Source organism: Lolium rigidum, chromosome 6, assembly GCF_022539505.1.
Source record: "Lolium rigidum isolate FL_2022 chromosome 6, APGP_CSIRO_Lrig_0.1, whole genome shotgun sequence".
NCBI lineage: Eukaryota > Viridiplantae > Streptophyta > Magnoliopsida > Poales > Poaceae > Lolium > Lolium rigidum.
Genome location: NC_061513.1, coordinates 156,414,819 through 156,431,046, shown reverse-complemented (window position 1 = coordinate 156,431,046; position 16,228 = coordinate 156,414,819). Strand labels below are relative to the sequence as shown.

The 16,228-nt window shown below is 47.4% G+C and overlaps 1 protein-coding gene across 1 annotated transcript; it reads left to right on the top strand.

Annotated features, from left to right (window-relative positions):
• The first annotated feature begins 739 nt into the window (after positions 1-739).
• LOC124668319 (cinnamoyl-CoA reductase-like SNL6) lies at positions 740-5,263 on the top strand. Its single transcript, XM_047205485.1, has 5 exons — positions 740-1,040; positions 2,674-2,849; positions 4,145-4,345; positions 4,439-4,592; positions 4,672-5,263. The coding sequence occupies exons 1-5, from the start codon at positions 779-781 to the stop codon at positions 4,989-4,991; spliced, it is 1,113 nt and encodes a 370-aa protein (XP_047061441.1). The 5' UTR covers positions 740-778; the 3' UTR covers positions 4,992-5,263.
• The last annotated feature ends 10,965 nt before the right edge of the window (positions 5,264-16,228 follow it).

The following is a 16,228-nucleotide window of genomic DNA, read 5'->3' as shown; positions in this document are numbered from 1 at the left end:
AATATATATAGAAAAAATCTAGAATACATGTCTGTACAGTCCATTCATAACCATTGAGATATGTACCTTTCCAGCGGATGCATTCCCGCATGGCATGAGGTCACAATATAAAACCTTGAACGGCTAAAGAATAAATTACAAGGCTTGAGAGTTGAGACTATGCAACTAAAATGACATGGACGCAATTAGATTAGCAAATATGTATCATTTCTAGGACTCCTAGCTATCACATTGAAATCTCTCACATCATATTTTAAATAGGATATAAGCTGACATGTTACCCCTCAACATTTAACAGTTTGAACTTTATTTTCTATATACTTGATTACATTATATATTAGTGGACACACGTGCATTGCACGGGCACACTTACTAGTTGAAGTCAAATCCCCCATTACTAGAGGAATCTTGACCGCCGGATCGAAATGGCAGGCGATCCCAGCCACTCATACCAACTACCTCAAGGCGCGGCGACACCACGGCAGTCGCCCATAATACCGAGTTGCAAACAGCAAAGTAAAAACAATCCAGTTCCAGTCTCCAACTTGTACAAGTCCAGGAGCTCGAGAGCAACCGCGCGAGACAAGTACCGAGCTGCTTCGCGCGACCGCCTTTCTCTCCTATAACTACACACGCCTCGCAGAGCGCAGCCACCCCCACAGCCACAGGCGACAATTGCATACCAGATACCCGGCATCCAGAGCCCTCCCGCTGCGCACGAGCACCCGCTGCGCACGAGCACCCGCTCCAGTATAGACGGTGGTCCGGCGCCGGCGGCATGGGCGTCCTGCGGAGCACGCACAGCATGCAGGCCGAGGTGGAGGAGATGCGCGCCGCGCTGCTCCACGGGGGCGGCGCGGCAGGGTGGCAGCCCTCCGCCGGCGACCCGGGCGCCGTCAAGCGCGCGGCCGGCGGCCAGGAGGGCGACGCGGGCGCGCGCACCGTGTGCGTGACCGGCGGCATATCGTTCGTCGGCTTCGCCGTCGTCGACCGCCTCCTCCGCCACGGCTACACCGTGCGCCTCGCCCTCGAGACACAAGGTCCGTCCCTCGCTCATCCTTGGGCCTTCCCGGCTGACCCGGACCGGCCATTGCTACCTGCTTTCTCTTAGCCGTCCGTTTCTCGGGGCTGTTTTGGTTTTTCGGACTCTGGCATAAGCGGTCCAGTCGGGTTCCATGGCTGAGTTGAACGGTTCACGTCGTTTTCAGTCCACACCCGGGCTGCGTGCTTCAGAGCTGCCATATTTTACATGCGACATGTGAGTTAGAATCCCCATTCTTGCTTCCATATCACTCATTGTACACGAATCTGGTGCATCTACCCTTCATCGCATTTTTTAGGGTTTGGGGACTGTAACCACCATAAAAGAATTATGGCTAGTTGGAGTAGTAGGCATCTATGTCCTGTCATAGTATACGTGGAAACTATATATATGTCCTCTTTTGTCTTTGTCTGGCTGGTTTTTCCCCTATATATACACATGTTAATTTAGCTTACATCCAATTGGCCAATTTTACCATTTTAAACGTTCTCAGAGAGTACATCTCCGACTCTCTGTCTGCCTAAGTTTATTAATTGGGGATGGCAACCGTGCCACCTACCGGTGCACTGGTTTTGGTCTTCCAGCTTTTCATCTCATGATCTTCGACGACTTCCACCTCATTTTGTTTACCTCCGGAATGACCAGTTGCAAGTCAAATCGACGTTGTCTAGGATTTCTTTGCAATTTGCACGATGGTTGTTAGGAAGCATATAGGAAGGTTAGCCATGACGTTAATTTGTAGCTTTCAGCCTTTCTTTTCACCGGGAGATTCCACATGGCTAGACAGCAACAAGTTGAATTAACTTATCTCCAGGCTGAAAGAGACGCAGAATAGAAGATGATATATCGTATGGCCACTAAATAAGTCGTATGAAACCACACATGTTTATCAGCTGCTCCTCCGGCCGGTGTTAGCTTTGGGCATGCTGTGTTCGATTTGATAATTTCGCCGTCTTTGGAAGACCAGCGTCGACCGGGCCATGCATACGGCGTTTCCCGCAAAAATTCCCCTGATTTCCGCTTGGTTCCACCGGTCCATCGGTTTCTTGCAAGCTATGAGCCGATCGATATTCTTGTTACAAGCCTATCGTCTGATTCGTCCGGTTGGTGAGGAACAGGTCTAGAAAGCAGAACTTGACACACAAACCATACTGTACTGTATTTTCCACAGCTAGCTACTCCGTATTTGTTTTTGACGTTATGATGGGAATTGCTTGGTCACAACTACAACAAAAATCATCACTGACAATCCTTGTGTTCCAATGCCACCACCCATTCTAACAACGAGATACTAGCTAATTGGTCAACTCTGCCTAGATTGGTTGAAGAAAGCTGAAGTGAAGAGGTTTCATCTGTCTTCCGGCTGGCTTAGCAAATGGTTGTGTACCGTTACTGTTGAAGAAAAGACCCACTAACATTAGTTAATGTTAGGGCCCCTCTAATATTAGTTTATTTGAAATCTTTTAGCCATCTTGTCCACGTCATTTCACTAACAAATTGTAATCATAATTATATTATATCTATCTACATGCAAACTATCCACCCGATGATCATGAACTGAATGCAAAGAAACATTACATTTGGCGATCATGGATTTGAATTGTATATATGTGGCTCTATTCTGTTGGCAGAGGACCTGGACAAGCTGAGGGAGATGGAGATGTTCGGCGAGGACGGCAGGGACGGGGTGTGGACGGTGATGGCGAACGTGATGGAACCCGAGAGCTTGCACCGGGCATTCGACGGCTGCGCTGGCGTGTTCCATACCTCGGCTTTCGTGGACCCGGGGGGCATGTCCGGCTACACGGTGAGTAACTGTTGCTACCACCTTGATAAAAAATAGAAAGCTTTTTTAATGATAAAAATAGAAAGTAGGCAACGGCATATTGTGTGTTTTCTTTTATTTTGGTAGTTTCTTATGCAAATGAAAGACAACAAACATGTGGGCCACATGCTTTGCACTTGCACATGTGAACACACTGTGGGTAAAACAAGTGCAGAATTGTAGTTGCTGAACCGGGAAGTTCGGAACAGTCAAGGAGTTGCTAAATAAGCGTGACTAAATACTTTTAGTTGAATAGATGGGAAGAAAAAAATTCAAGGTAGAGACCAAGTAAGCAAGACGTTGTGGTGGATGGAATTCTACAATAATGTATGGTGTATCTAACTCAAGGCCCAAGTATGTAGCTAAACATCAATATATTCCGGTCTTATTGAATGGTTGGTGGAGGTTGGAAGAAAGATTGATTGGAGTATAACTAGAACCGTACAGCTTGGTTACATCAATAAGTACCTCCTCCAATTCATAATACTACTCCAAGAACTAAAACCCCAAGCACTTATTATGGACGGTAGGGAGTAACAAATTAAAATGATCCAATGAACAACGAGGTCACCAAATCAAACCTTTTGTGAAACAATCGAGGGCAGCGTAGATTGGTCGTTTTCGGTACTAATGCCCACAACGAAGATTTAGGTCTGGAGAACAAAAAAGTTTAAGCCCATTATACCTACACTAGTGCCGCTATCTTGTGAGGTTCTGTTGGAGACATGGCAACATGTGCATCCCAGAGGTGTTCCATTCTTGCACACTTTGATAGTGATACGTGGCCATAATCCATCATAGAATCGGCCAGTGTGGTGTACCTTCGGATCTTTTTCCATTTTTTGACATAAAAAAACCCGAAGAGTTGACATTTCGAATGAATTTCATTTAGGAGCACCTGTCTTGTTAACTGCAGACAAGAAAGGATAGGTGACGCACTAGGTACAAAAAGTTAGTAACACTTCTTCTGAAAACTGAAAAGTACACCTTATTCAAGACGTGTCGTAGAGTTGACATTTTGAAATGTGAAGACAGTACACACACGTGCTTCAGTTGCGACTGGTGGTTGGAGTCTAGGAACGTGCTATCAGTTTAGTCTGGTCTTCACCTATCTTTGTCCTTGAAGAAGAGGTTGCACAATATACCGTTTTTCAGAGACACTAATTCACTTGCCCGTGGAACAAGATCAGATTTGCCACGCATATGACTGAAAACACAAATTGTGAGAAAAGACAATATGAACTTAACTTTTCCATGTTCGTTCTTGCTCCTAACAGAAACACATGGCGACCTTGGAAGCCCAAGCGGCAGAGCGGGTGATCGAAGCGTGCGTTAGGACGGAGTCCGTCAGGAAGTGCGTCTTCACCTCGTCCTTACTAGCATGCGTCTGGCGGCAAAGCTACCCTCATGACAGGCGAGGTCCTAGCATCATCGACGAGAATTCCTGGAGCGACGAGACCTTCTGCCGCGACAATAAGGTCGGTGATCAGTTCACATATGGAACCCCGTGAATATGTGAACTTGAGGAAAAATATGGCATTGTAATGATGCGGTATGAATCCTTTTTTCAGTTGTGGTTCGCGCTTGGCAAGACGGCAGCTGAGAAGGCGGCCTGGAGGGCAGCCCGAGGAAGAGACCTCAAGCTCGTCACCGTCTGCCCCGCGCTGGTCACCGGACCGGGATTCCGCCGACGCAACTCTACCGCATCCATCGCATACCTCAAAGGTCGAGACCTGAATGAATCGGTGGGAGGACTGAACAACCTGAGAATCTCAGCTCACTGACGTACATGCATCGTCTGCAGGGTGTCGTGCAATGCTGGCCGAAGGCGTCGTAGCGACTGCGAACGTCGAGACCGTCGCCGAGGCCCACCTCCGGGCGTACGAGGCGATGGGTGACAACGCGGCCGGCGGGCGGTATATCTGCTACGACCGCGTGATCCGGAGAGCCGAGGAGTTCGCCGAGCTAGAGCGGCAGCTGGGGATGCCGAGCAGAGCAGCACCCACGCAGAGCGTCGACGACCGGCCGGCGAGGTTCGAGCTCTGCAATCGGAAGTTGGGGAGACTCATGTCGTCCAGGAGGAGGTGCACGTACGAGGACTATTACCCTGTCAGGTTCGAGTAGGTTGCAGCAAGGCTGGCTGATGGAAGATTGAAGGCAGTTCATTGGGATCGGAGGAAGGTACTACCGTCTATAATCAGTATCCGTTACAGCCCAAGCTAGGAACTAAGGATGAAGAACGGACTGCCCTGAGTGGCCAATGCTGCTTTTTTTTTAGTAAAAAAAAAAGTTTGTGCCAATGCAGCTTGAATGGAAGGGATGGGAAGCAGAGATGCATAATAGTGCCTGTTATCGTCCTTTAGAATGGGCAGGAGCGGTGAGCTTGGCTGTGCGCATGTGCCATGTTATGGATAGTTCCATAGTGGTAGTGCAATCCAGTAGGTTACTAGATGATACCACGTATGTTGCTATGAAAATTTATAAAAAGTGATACGAGAAAAGTCAGAAGGCATGCCAAATCCTCGAAATGGTACAAAGATCATACCCCTATAAAAAATGTGTGCGAGTTCACCGAGTTATTCAAATTTTGTAAGATCACATGAAGCTCAACCATGCTGGGCGGTTCAACAAAATTTAAAATTATTTATTTAGAATTGGATGGAAAAATAGTTCTTAAATAGCTGAAATTTGTAATTGGAAATTCTAAGGAAGAATATAATAAAAGAATAATGCTACATGTACGGAATGTTCTTTTACAAAAAAAAGTCTTACGGACAAGCAGCCGTGGTACGACATAATTTATCATGGCCTGGATTTGGAGGAAGGAAAAAAAACGAGCACCAACTGGGTGGCTCTACCTCAGCATGTAGAACTAGAAAAATTAATTCCAAACAAATCTTGTACTTAAATTTGTATTAAGAGTCTACAAATCAATAAATATAACTAGCTTATGGTACTACATGATACTATGCATTATGGAGATAGTATCATACGGTAGTATCATATGAATGATACTATTATATGATACTTCCCATTGTGACTAGTTTTATTGGTAAAAAAAATGTGTCGACAACATATCATAATGGTTAATGCACATCTTAAATCGACGGAGATGACATGTACTTTTCGAGAAAAAAATATGGCAAGGCAATTTAATAGATCTCTTATTCAATATTTAATATATATTCTGGTACTAACTCATATAATTCGGCGGCAATTTGAACGGGGTGAACAAAAGGAAAGGAACATTGCAATATGGCATGATCGGACATGATAACACATATTTTGAAAGGAGTTTGGACTTAGTTAAGGAACTATTGCGGAAAGTATCAGATTTGTAGGATTTGAATGCAAAATTGTGTACTCCATTCAATATGGTAATGTGCGCTATGATACGATACCCTCCTATGTCATATTTGTGAGGCTAGATTCATAATAGTAGTTAAGATACTAGCATTATATTATCCTAAAAAAGAAAACATACACTAATCAATTAGTTCTTTTTAACAAAAGGTCTTACGCCCGGCTTTATAACATAGACCCCCCCCCACCCCCACACGCACCCCACCCCCACCCCACACACACAAGATTAAAGGTTCGATCCCACTTGGATCAATACATGAAGGCCATGCCATACATGAGGGATAAGTGCACAAGTCTAGGAAACAAACAATCCCTGAAGCGGGTTGGATATATTGATGAAGATCACGTCTCAAAGTCCTAGTCTAGCCTCCTGATCTCGGTCAGTGCCTCGTCCAGCAGTATAATGCATCATACCATCATATAAGCCACCATTGGCCAATACAACAAGAATAAAGGAAGCATATTTGGTCAAATGGAATTTCTAGGGGTGCAAAGATTTATACCAATTGCATCAAAATACAAGATTTCAACCAGACAAAAACAATGAGTACGCAGGAGAACCTTCATGCACTTGGGGGGGGGGGGGGGAGTCCAAATCTACGAAGAAAAAAAACCCAACCAAAATGGAGGGATTTGAGAGGGAGGGAGTTTGGGGGAAGAGAGTAAGAAGAAATTTCTGGGGTAGGTGTGGGCTAGCCCACGTGCTCTTTTTACACCGATCATTAGGTTAGCGCCGCTTACCCTGGAGCTATGCGAGATGGGTTAGCCCCCCTCACAACGACACGACCTAACCGAGCCATGGCCCTCGCTTTGTCACACTGGCATGAGGGCAGCTCCGTGCCCCTCACAACGACACTACCTAACCGAGCCATGGGCCCCTCTTTGTCACACTGCCATGATGGTAGCGCTGCTCATAGGGGCGCTACACAATAGAGGGTAGCTCCCCAGTAACAATATGATGTGGGCATTACCCTTCGGGTACCCGAAATTAATCTACCTCCCTTGGTCCAACTAGGGGCCCATGAAGATTGCCTTGATCCAAGGTGGGTTCATACGTCGGTTACAACGGAGGAAACTTACAAGAAGATGGATTCTTGATGAACAAGGCAAGAAGATGTCAACAAAGAAAAGAGTAGATCGGATCTTGATGTAACCTAGTCGAGTTCGGACAGGACTCTCGGGACCTGGTGTAACGGCCCCGGGTTGAACCCCTATTAGATTTTGTCTGTTCTTTTCCTTTTGTGCATCATCATACATCATATCATCCACAAGATTTTATCAACTAAACATTATTTTAAATAAAAACTATTTTCTTTCCCTCTCATATGGTTATTACAATAAAACCTTCCCTTGTCTTTTCATTAAATAAAACCCTTGCAAAAATAAAATGTTGGAAATGTTTTGTATTTGCTTTTGTCTCTATCCCCCTCCACCTCTGATTTCAAAACTCATTTTTGTTGACCAGGTTTCAAAACCAGTTTCAAATAAAAAGGAACATTTTTTTTTGTTAAAAGCCAAACCCTAACCCCTCTGATCTGAGCTCCTCTTCCCCTGGCCCTTTTCTCTGCCTGGCGGCCACCTAGCTCCAGGCCACCTTCTATTCCTTTCTTGTCTAGCCCGGCCCAATTCTTCTTACCATTTCGGCCTTCTCCTTGCTTCCACCTTTTCTTCCTCCTGTCGACAGCCTATGGTGGACAGAGATGCGTCCACCTGCTCCCTGCGTGGTCCTCCCCTCCTCACACGGCTCCCATGTTTTCCCCTCCTGCAGATAAGACCGTCCATGCAACCTGTCCTTCCCAGATATGCCTCTTTTTCTTTCCTCCTCTCCACGACAAGAAACATATGGGGGAACCCCATGACCGTCGCAACTTCCTCGCCGTCTCCCCATCACATCCGGCCGCCCCTCGCCACGCCGAAGCCACCAGAAGGACCACCGGTTCGTCCTCGTTCTCCTGATACCCCCAATCGAGCCGGGGACACCCTCAACCGATGGTCCCATCCAAGTTCTTCCCGAGTCCGGCCGCCGTTCGTCGATCGTGGTGTCGCCGTCTGACTCTCCCCGCCCTCTCGGACCTCGCCAACGTCTTCCAGGTCATCCCGCGCATCTCTCCGACCCCTCCAAGTTCTTCCTCCCTCTCCCTTTCGCTCCGCCACCAGTGACCATCGGCCGTCCTTGTAGGTGTCCGCCGTCCTGCTTTCACCGGTGACACCCAAGGCAGCATGCCGCCCTCTCTTGGTTCCCCGCAGTGAGGCGCGTCCCCAGCACCTACTCCTCGTCACGGTTCGCCCTCCCTCGACGGCACCATCCTCGACAAGGACGTAGACACCGCCGGGTTTTCTACCTCTTCGCTACGCCCGTTGATCTGAGCGCCTTCTCTGATTCCCCCGATCCGTCGACGACGCCACATCTTTTGGCATCGCCGCTCCCTGTCTCCAAGACCTCCACACCGCCGTTACCCCTCCCCGAGCTCGCCGTTGGCCTCCTCCTGGACAGATCCTAGACAACGCCATCACCATGATCCCCTTCGTCAGTTTTGTCAGAAACCAACAGAGCAGCAGCAACCCTCGCCAGCTCAGTCTCCATGTGGGCGTCCTGGGCCCCACGAGTCAGTCGATGTGGCTGGCAGCTCCCCGGGTGAGAAACATTATCCTAGATCCAGATCGGATCTGGACGCTTTTGCAATAAGACCCCTATCTATTTTGTTTACCTACCCGCAGTCCCTGCATCTGACCATTTCACGAAAAACCCCTGCAGCTTCTGTGAACCATCCTGGACCCCCTGCCTCGTCAGCTCCTCCCGGCCCCGCGTGTCAGTCGCTCAGGTTAGTCTCCGCCTGGGTGAGAAAAGCTTTTCCTTTTTCTCTATTTTCCAGAAATTTCTGAAAATGTGTATATCTTGCTAAAATCATATCTTTTAATCTGTATCTCGGAATAAAAAGTGTTGTATATGAAAATTTATCAAAAAAATGCAAGGATCATCAATATGCCATCCATTCATCTATTTGCATCTTGCATCATGTCGTGCTATGATAGGTTCTGCATTTCACCTAATATATATGCGGAGTATTTCGGGTACCGACTAAGGTTTTCCCCGCTCCGTTTAATATTGAAGTATTTCACCCCTACCATGTTGTGCCATGCTAATCAACACTTAAATTTGCCGGTATAAATGCAACTCCAACCCTATTTTGTTTGTCTGGGGTTCCAACTCCGCTTAAACTGGATAAGTCGCACTGCATCATCCTTGCCATGTCATGCATGCCATCTCGATCTTGCCGGTTCTTCATCCGTAGTAGTAAGATTTGCATCCGTTGTGTGTTCCAGCATTTGCTTCTTCCCGGATAGGATCGCGAAGTGGTGTTGTGAGATACGACAAGTCCGCCGGATGTTCCTCGGCAATCTTAACAGGCAAGCATTTCCTAAGCTCCTGTCTCTGCAGGAGTCACTCACCTATTTTATTTTGCCTTCTCTCTTATGCTAGCCTTGATTTGCATTCTTGTCACGTGTCTTACCCACTTGTTACCTCAAGCAGCCCATATTGCCTCCACCACCCTCCTACAGCTGTTGTTTGGTTATCGGGTCTGCCTTGCGAGTCGTAGTGCATGCTAGTTCTATTATATATCGTTCGTCATCGTTATCTTATCGGGTTATCTGTTGGGGAATCATGACCCTTGGTTTATGGATATATTTGTTGGACATACTCATGCTTTGCTTAATTGTTAACAACTAAAATTGTAAGTAGAGGCATCTGTGTGCCCCTTTGCGAAAGCATCAGAACTTTGACTCGCTAGTGTCCCCTATGACACGAGTTCTTGTTATCTGTTCCGAGATGGAGCGCTCTACCCGTACGTGGGGATTACTATTGGGACCCCGCTCACCCATTACCTTTTTTCAAGTCTGTTGAAAAGGGGGCCACAACCTTGGTTTTATTTGCTCTTATGCACGATTTACTTCATGTTGCCTTCGGGTGTTTATATTCTATATTGTACTGCATAATTGCTAGATGACTTATGTAGTGCATGGCTGTTAGTGCCCGCCTAGACGCCTACGCAACCCTGAGTCCGCTTCGGAGTACGGACGAACTTCGTTACAGATAGCTTAGTGGGGTGGCCCCCCTAGACTTTCTTGTTGAACTGAGAACGGTCTTGTTGTGAGACTCCGCCGTAATTAAGCAAGTTCGAGCATGCGTATGGTTACATTTGGGCAACCCCTGCAGGGTGTACATCTTATCGATAAGCCGTGTCTGCGATTATGGACGACTGGGAATTGTATAGCTCGATTATAGAATAACTGACACCTTTATGTTGCTGCTAATAATATGTTAATAACTTGCGTAGTAATTTAGCATTACTGTAAAGGTTACTTAATAAAACTTGTCCAACCGTGTGAGTGCCTTTGTCAGTACTTCCGTTGCGAAGGGGGTAACGCATCGGTTGGGTTATGTTTGCAGAGTATAGAACTGTTAGTTTATGCGCCCTCTCAACTCCTCTGATAGACGAATGTTGTAGAGTGTCTCTATAGGTTTTTAGTGCTTGGGCGCTGCCGCTTAACCCCACCATATTGCCTATGACGTTCCTCTTGCGTCCTCTAAGTCCCCAGCGTGCCTCAAGTATAAAGGACGACTGGTTGACGAATGCTTATACGTCTCGAAGTCTTGTTAAGTACGAACCCGTACTTATTAATGCTTTGGGACATAACCGGGAAAGTATGAAGACATGTTCGATGAAGACGACGTTAGCAATGTTACCCTTTCGGCTTGGCCTGGGCAGGGTTATGGATGCCACTGGTTATCTTCAGGACTCTTAGTCCAATTTGTATCTTGTCCGTACTCGAACGTATTTGATCTTCTGTATTGATTTGGACCTTTGTATTGTATATTTGTATTTTCACTCATTGGAGTCGTTGTTGTAATATATGTTTCTTGTGGGCTCTATTGTAATCCTGTTGTAATGTTACCGCTCGTGTTAATTCCTCTGGCATCACGTGTGTGATTCATCGCGCACGTCGTGTCGGAGGGTGTCTCAGAATCGATATCGTGCAGATTTCGGCGGGTTCGCTGGGATCCTCATGGTACCGGTTCCGGGGCGTCACACCTGGCATGTTATATAAAGTCCAGGAGAGGACCTGCCGAACAACAACACATGAAACCCCCGCAATCTAGCATACACAAACCCTAGAAACCTTGCCTCCCGGCGAGTTCACCATAGAAATCTATTGGCTGCCCCATTGTAACCTATTTTACTCGATCAAACAAGATAAGACAAGCAGGAAGTAAGGGTTTTACCCTCATCGAGGGCCCTGAACCTGGGTAAATCTCACTCCCTGTTCGTTTGGTGTCCGATGTCTCGTGTTAACCTGCAGGATTCCATCAACCCTAAGCCCCTTATGGTGGGCATTTCCGAGGAGCTCCCTCCTTAATTTGCGTCGTCTGTGAGAAACCTGCTGGTACAAGGCACTTCATCGTCTATTTCGATCGTGTCGGCTACATCTTCGCCGGCATCACCACCATCATCGTCTCCATCATCGCCAAACTCGGGGAACTCGATTTGTTTCGGGTCCTCCGAGTTCACTCGGCACACTGACGCGTCGTGTTCATCCTTCTCGGGACTGCACAGCGGGATGGACATGACGTTCGGGAGTGTCCACTTCCGCGTCGACTCTGGTGGCGTTCTTCGGCTCCCGGACCCGATCGCTTTTGGCGTGGCGAAAACCACGACTTCATCGACATCTACGTCTACTTCTTCATCATCAACCGCAGTTGATCCATCGACTGCACCATCGGTGAAGGCTCCGGCATCTCCATCATCATCATCATCACCGCGCCATACCATGCCCACCATGTCTGTCGTGTGTGATGACTCCAAAACATCGGATCTGACATCATATTACTGCCTTGACTATGACAACAGACACAAACTCGGTTCTGATGTTCCTCGCTTCATCTGCAGCATTGACAAGGAAAGCATCGGCAAGCACACCATCTCTCTATCCAGGACTCGACCGGTGCATTACCAGGTCTGCGTTGGTAACATTGCGCACGTAGAAAACGATCATCATCAGGATGGAAACGCTACTGATAGCGCCACCATTGAAGTCTCCCAAACAGAGTGGGATACAACTCAAAGGTGCGTTCGGCTAGTCAGAGAACAATCGGGTCTCAACCGACGACGATTGGTGGCTAATCGGTCAAAATCTATCACCAAACTAATGGAAACCACTAACAGCTGGGCTGATGGCGAATATCGCGCAAGAAAATCACGTCCGCTTAGTGACAACGATGAAAGCAATCGAAGGTACCCGCGTAACATCGGGAGCAGACATGAGCTCCAAAAAGGAGAAGAGATTTTAATGACGAAACAATTGATTGCACCGACAAAACCACCACCAGTCGCGCTTATCAGTGGAATGATCAGTATGACGAGCAATGTGGCGAGCGACGGGCTAGTAACCGTAATGGACCTGGGAGTAGCCGACATAATTTCTTCCCTCGGGTACCCAACCTACCAGCCATGGAGCAACTAAATGCCCCCTGTTATTTGCACGTTTACATCGATCCAAAAGATAACATCAAGAAACCAACTCACTTGCTCAAAGGTTGTCGACAATTCCTCGAGACCCAAAATATGTACGAAGAATTGAGGTCCTACTTCGACACATAGGAGCACCCGACAATACAGGGTACAACTGCCTCCAGTCAACCGCTCGAGCTACAGGAACATCCTCGCGTCCCAGCCGAAGTCTTTCCTCGAGATTCAAAAGGCTGGCATCTCTAAAAGGGAGTCTAAGAAGTTTACGCGCATCGAATGGTCAGAGCAAAGCATCTTATTTAGTAGGGCCGATCATCCGACGGTTGTACCCAGACCTGGTCACGCCGCCCTAGTACTCGAAGCACAGATTGGTGGGTTCAACATGAGTAAGGTGTTCATGGATGGTGGCAGCGGTTTAAACCTTTTGTTCGCAAACACAATGAAGGCAATGGGTATTACAGTCGATATGCTACAAGAATCTGACATAGGTTTTCACGGCATTATCCCGACCCTACCCGCATATCCCCTTGGCAAAATCTCATTGGATGTTGTTTTTGGTACACCCGACAACTTCAGGAAGAAGAGACTCAAGTTCGAGGTAGTGAATTGGGAATCACAGTACCACACTATTCTTGGCAGACCAACATTCGCTAAGTTCATGGCAGTTCCTCATTATGCGTACCTGAAACTCAAGATGCTTGGCAATAATGGGACCACTATAACTGTTCATGGAAGTTTCTCTCGTTCCGATAACTGCGACAAAGCCTTCCATAAGATCGCCTCCAAATTCGGAGTCAGCGAAGAGCTCAATGCACTAGACGTACTCACCGATCACAAGCAGCCACCTACCGACAATCGGAGTACAAAAGCCGACGAGTTTGACGCTGCCAAAGAAGCAAAGAAGCATCAAGTGCATCCCTGTGACCCGAAGAAAACAATCAACGCGTCGGCCGACCTCACTCTCGCATAGGAAGGCGCGCTCATTGAGTTCCTCCATGAGCACTGGGAAATATTTGCATGGGAGTCATCCGACATGCCAGGTATTCCCAGGGAACTCGCTGAGCACGCCCTCAATGTTGACCCTAAAGCTAAACTTGTCCAACAAACATTGCGTCATTTTTCGGAACCAAAGCGTAAAGTCGTCGGTGAAGAAGTTAATCAGCTCCAGAAAGCTGGGTTCATCCGAGAACTTAAGGAAGCCAAGTGGGTAGCTAACCTAGTAATGGTGCCGAAGAAGGATACAACAACTCTCCGCATGTGCATCGACTTCACGAGCCTCAACAAGCATTTCCCAAAGGATCACTTTCCGATGCCACGTATCGACCAAATAATCGACTCCACGGCGGGGTACGACTGCCTCTCTTTCCTCGATGCTTATTCTGGATACAACCAAATCAAACTCAAGGAAGAAGATCAAGAATTAACGGTGTTCATTACACCGCATGGTGTCTACTGTTACAACGTCATGACCTTCGGATTGAAAAATGCAGGCGCAACCTATCAACGAAGTATGCAAGCCTACCTCGGGGAACATATTGGCAGGAATATCGAGGTCTACATCGACAACATCGTCATCAAGACCAGAAACGCCGCCATGCTCATCGACGACCTCCGTGGACCTTCAACAATCTCGATCGTTACAAAATCAAGCTGAACCCGAAGAAATGTTTCTTCGGGGTACCCGGAGGCCAAGTACTCAGGTACTTTATATCTGCTCGGGGGATCGAAGCCAACCCCCTTCAAATTAAAGTTGTCCTTGACATGGAACCACCAAGAAACTTACAGCAGGTGCAGTAGCTGGCAGGACGGGTGGCAGCTCTCAACAGATTCATCGCTAAGTTGGGAGAAAAGGCGCTACCCTTCTATCAATTGATGAAGAAATCAGAAAAGTTCGAGTGGACCACAGAAGCACATGAAGCTTTCGATAACCTCAAGAAAGTTCTATCGACTTCCCTGATTCACGTCACCCCGCATGATAGGGAACCAATGCTACTCTCATCGCCGGAACAATTCGAGTGGTCAGCACCATGCTAGTAGTCGAACGTGAGGAAGAAGGGAAAGTCCACGGCGTATAGCATCCCGTCTATTATATCAGTGAAGTACTCACACCAGCTAAACATCGGTACCCACATTATCAGAAGTTGGCATATGCTGTATGGATGACAACACGAAAGCTGCATCACTACTTTGCGGAGCATCTGATTATCGTCGTCACCGAGGCTCCGCTAAAGAACATACTCACCAATACGAATGCTACATGTCGGGTATCTCAGTGCGCCATAGAGTTGGCACCACACGATATTTCCTATGTCAATCAAGCATCCACCAAATCCCAGGTCCACCCAGGTTTCTTCGTAGATTGGATTCAGTCACAAACGCTGGTTGCTCCCGATATGTTGGGTTCATGGACCATGTACTTCGGTTGGCTCAAAGCGAAACATGGGTGTTGGCGCAGGAGTAGTACTCATATCACCTCAAGGCGACAAGATGAAGTATGTATTAAGGATGGACTTCCCGATGCCAACAAACAACGAACCAGAATATGAGACATTGTTGCATGGCATGCGTATGGCCAAAGCATGCGGCGCCACACGCTTGGATATTTACGGAGATTCAAATCTCGTTGTCCAGCAGTCGATGAACTTATGTGATGCGGTCAGTGACAATATGATTGCTTACCGCCAAATGTAACAATCGATGAACCTATGCGATGCGGTCAGCGATAATATGATGCTTACCGCCAAATGTACCAGTCGATGGAAGCCAAGTTTGATGGTGGCGAACTGAAACATATCGGTAGAGCCAACAATGAAGAAGCCGACACTCTGGTAAACATCAGTTCCACCTGCTGCACGATTCCAGACGGAGTTTTCTACGAAGTAATCAATCAGCAATCTATCGAAGTTAAAACCTCGGCACCCCCCATACAGTCGGCTACCGACTCGGGGGTTGCGCTTCGAACAATCGATGAAAATATCACTACTGGCCCAATCTAGCAAGTTATGCTCCTTGAGCCTCTCTGGACCAAGATTTTCCTTGCATATTTACTTCGCCATGAACTGCCTGATGACCCGGCAGAGGCACGGCGTATTGTGTGCCGCTCTAAGGCGTATATAGTGGTAGCAGGCGAACTCTACAAACAAATTATATCTAGCATATTTCAACGGTGCATCGCGAGGATGGAAAGGCCTTATTGCGATAAATACACGAAGGCACGTGCGGCCATTATGCAAGAAGCTGGGCACTTATAGCTAAAGCCTTCAGAGCTGAGTTCTATTGGCCAACAGCAGCACCAGACGTCATGGAAGTGGTCATGAAATGTGATCCCTGTTAACGCTTCGCACCGAAACCGCATGCCCCAGCCACAGATCCTATGACAATACCTCTTGCGTGGCCCTTTGCGCAATTGGGACTCAATCAAGTCGGGCCAATGCCAAAATTTTGCCAGGAGGACATACTTACCTATTGTTT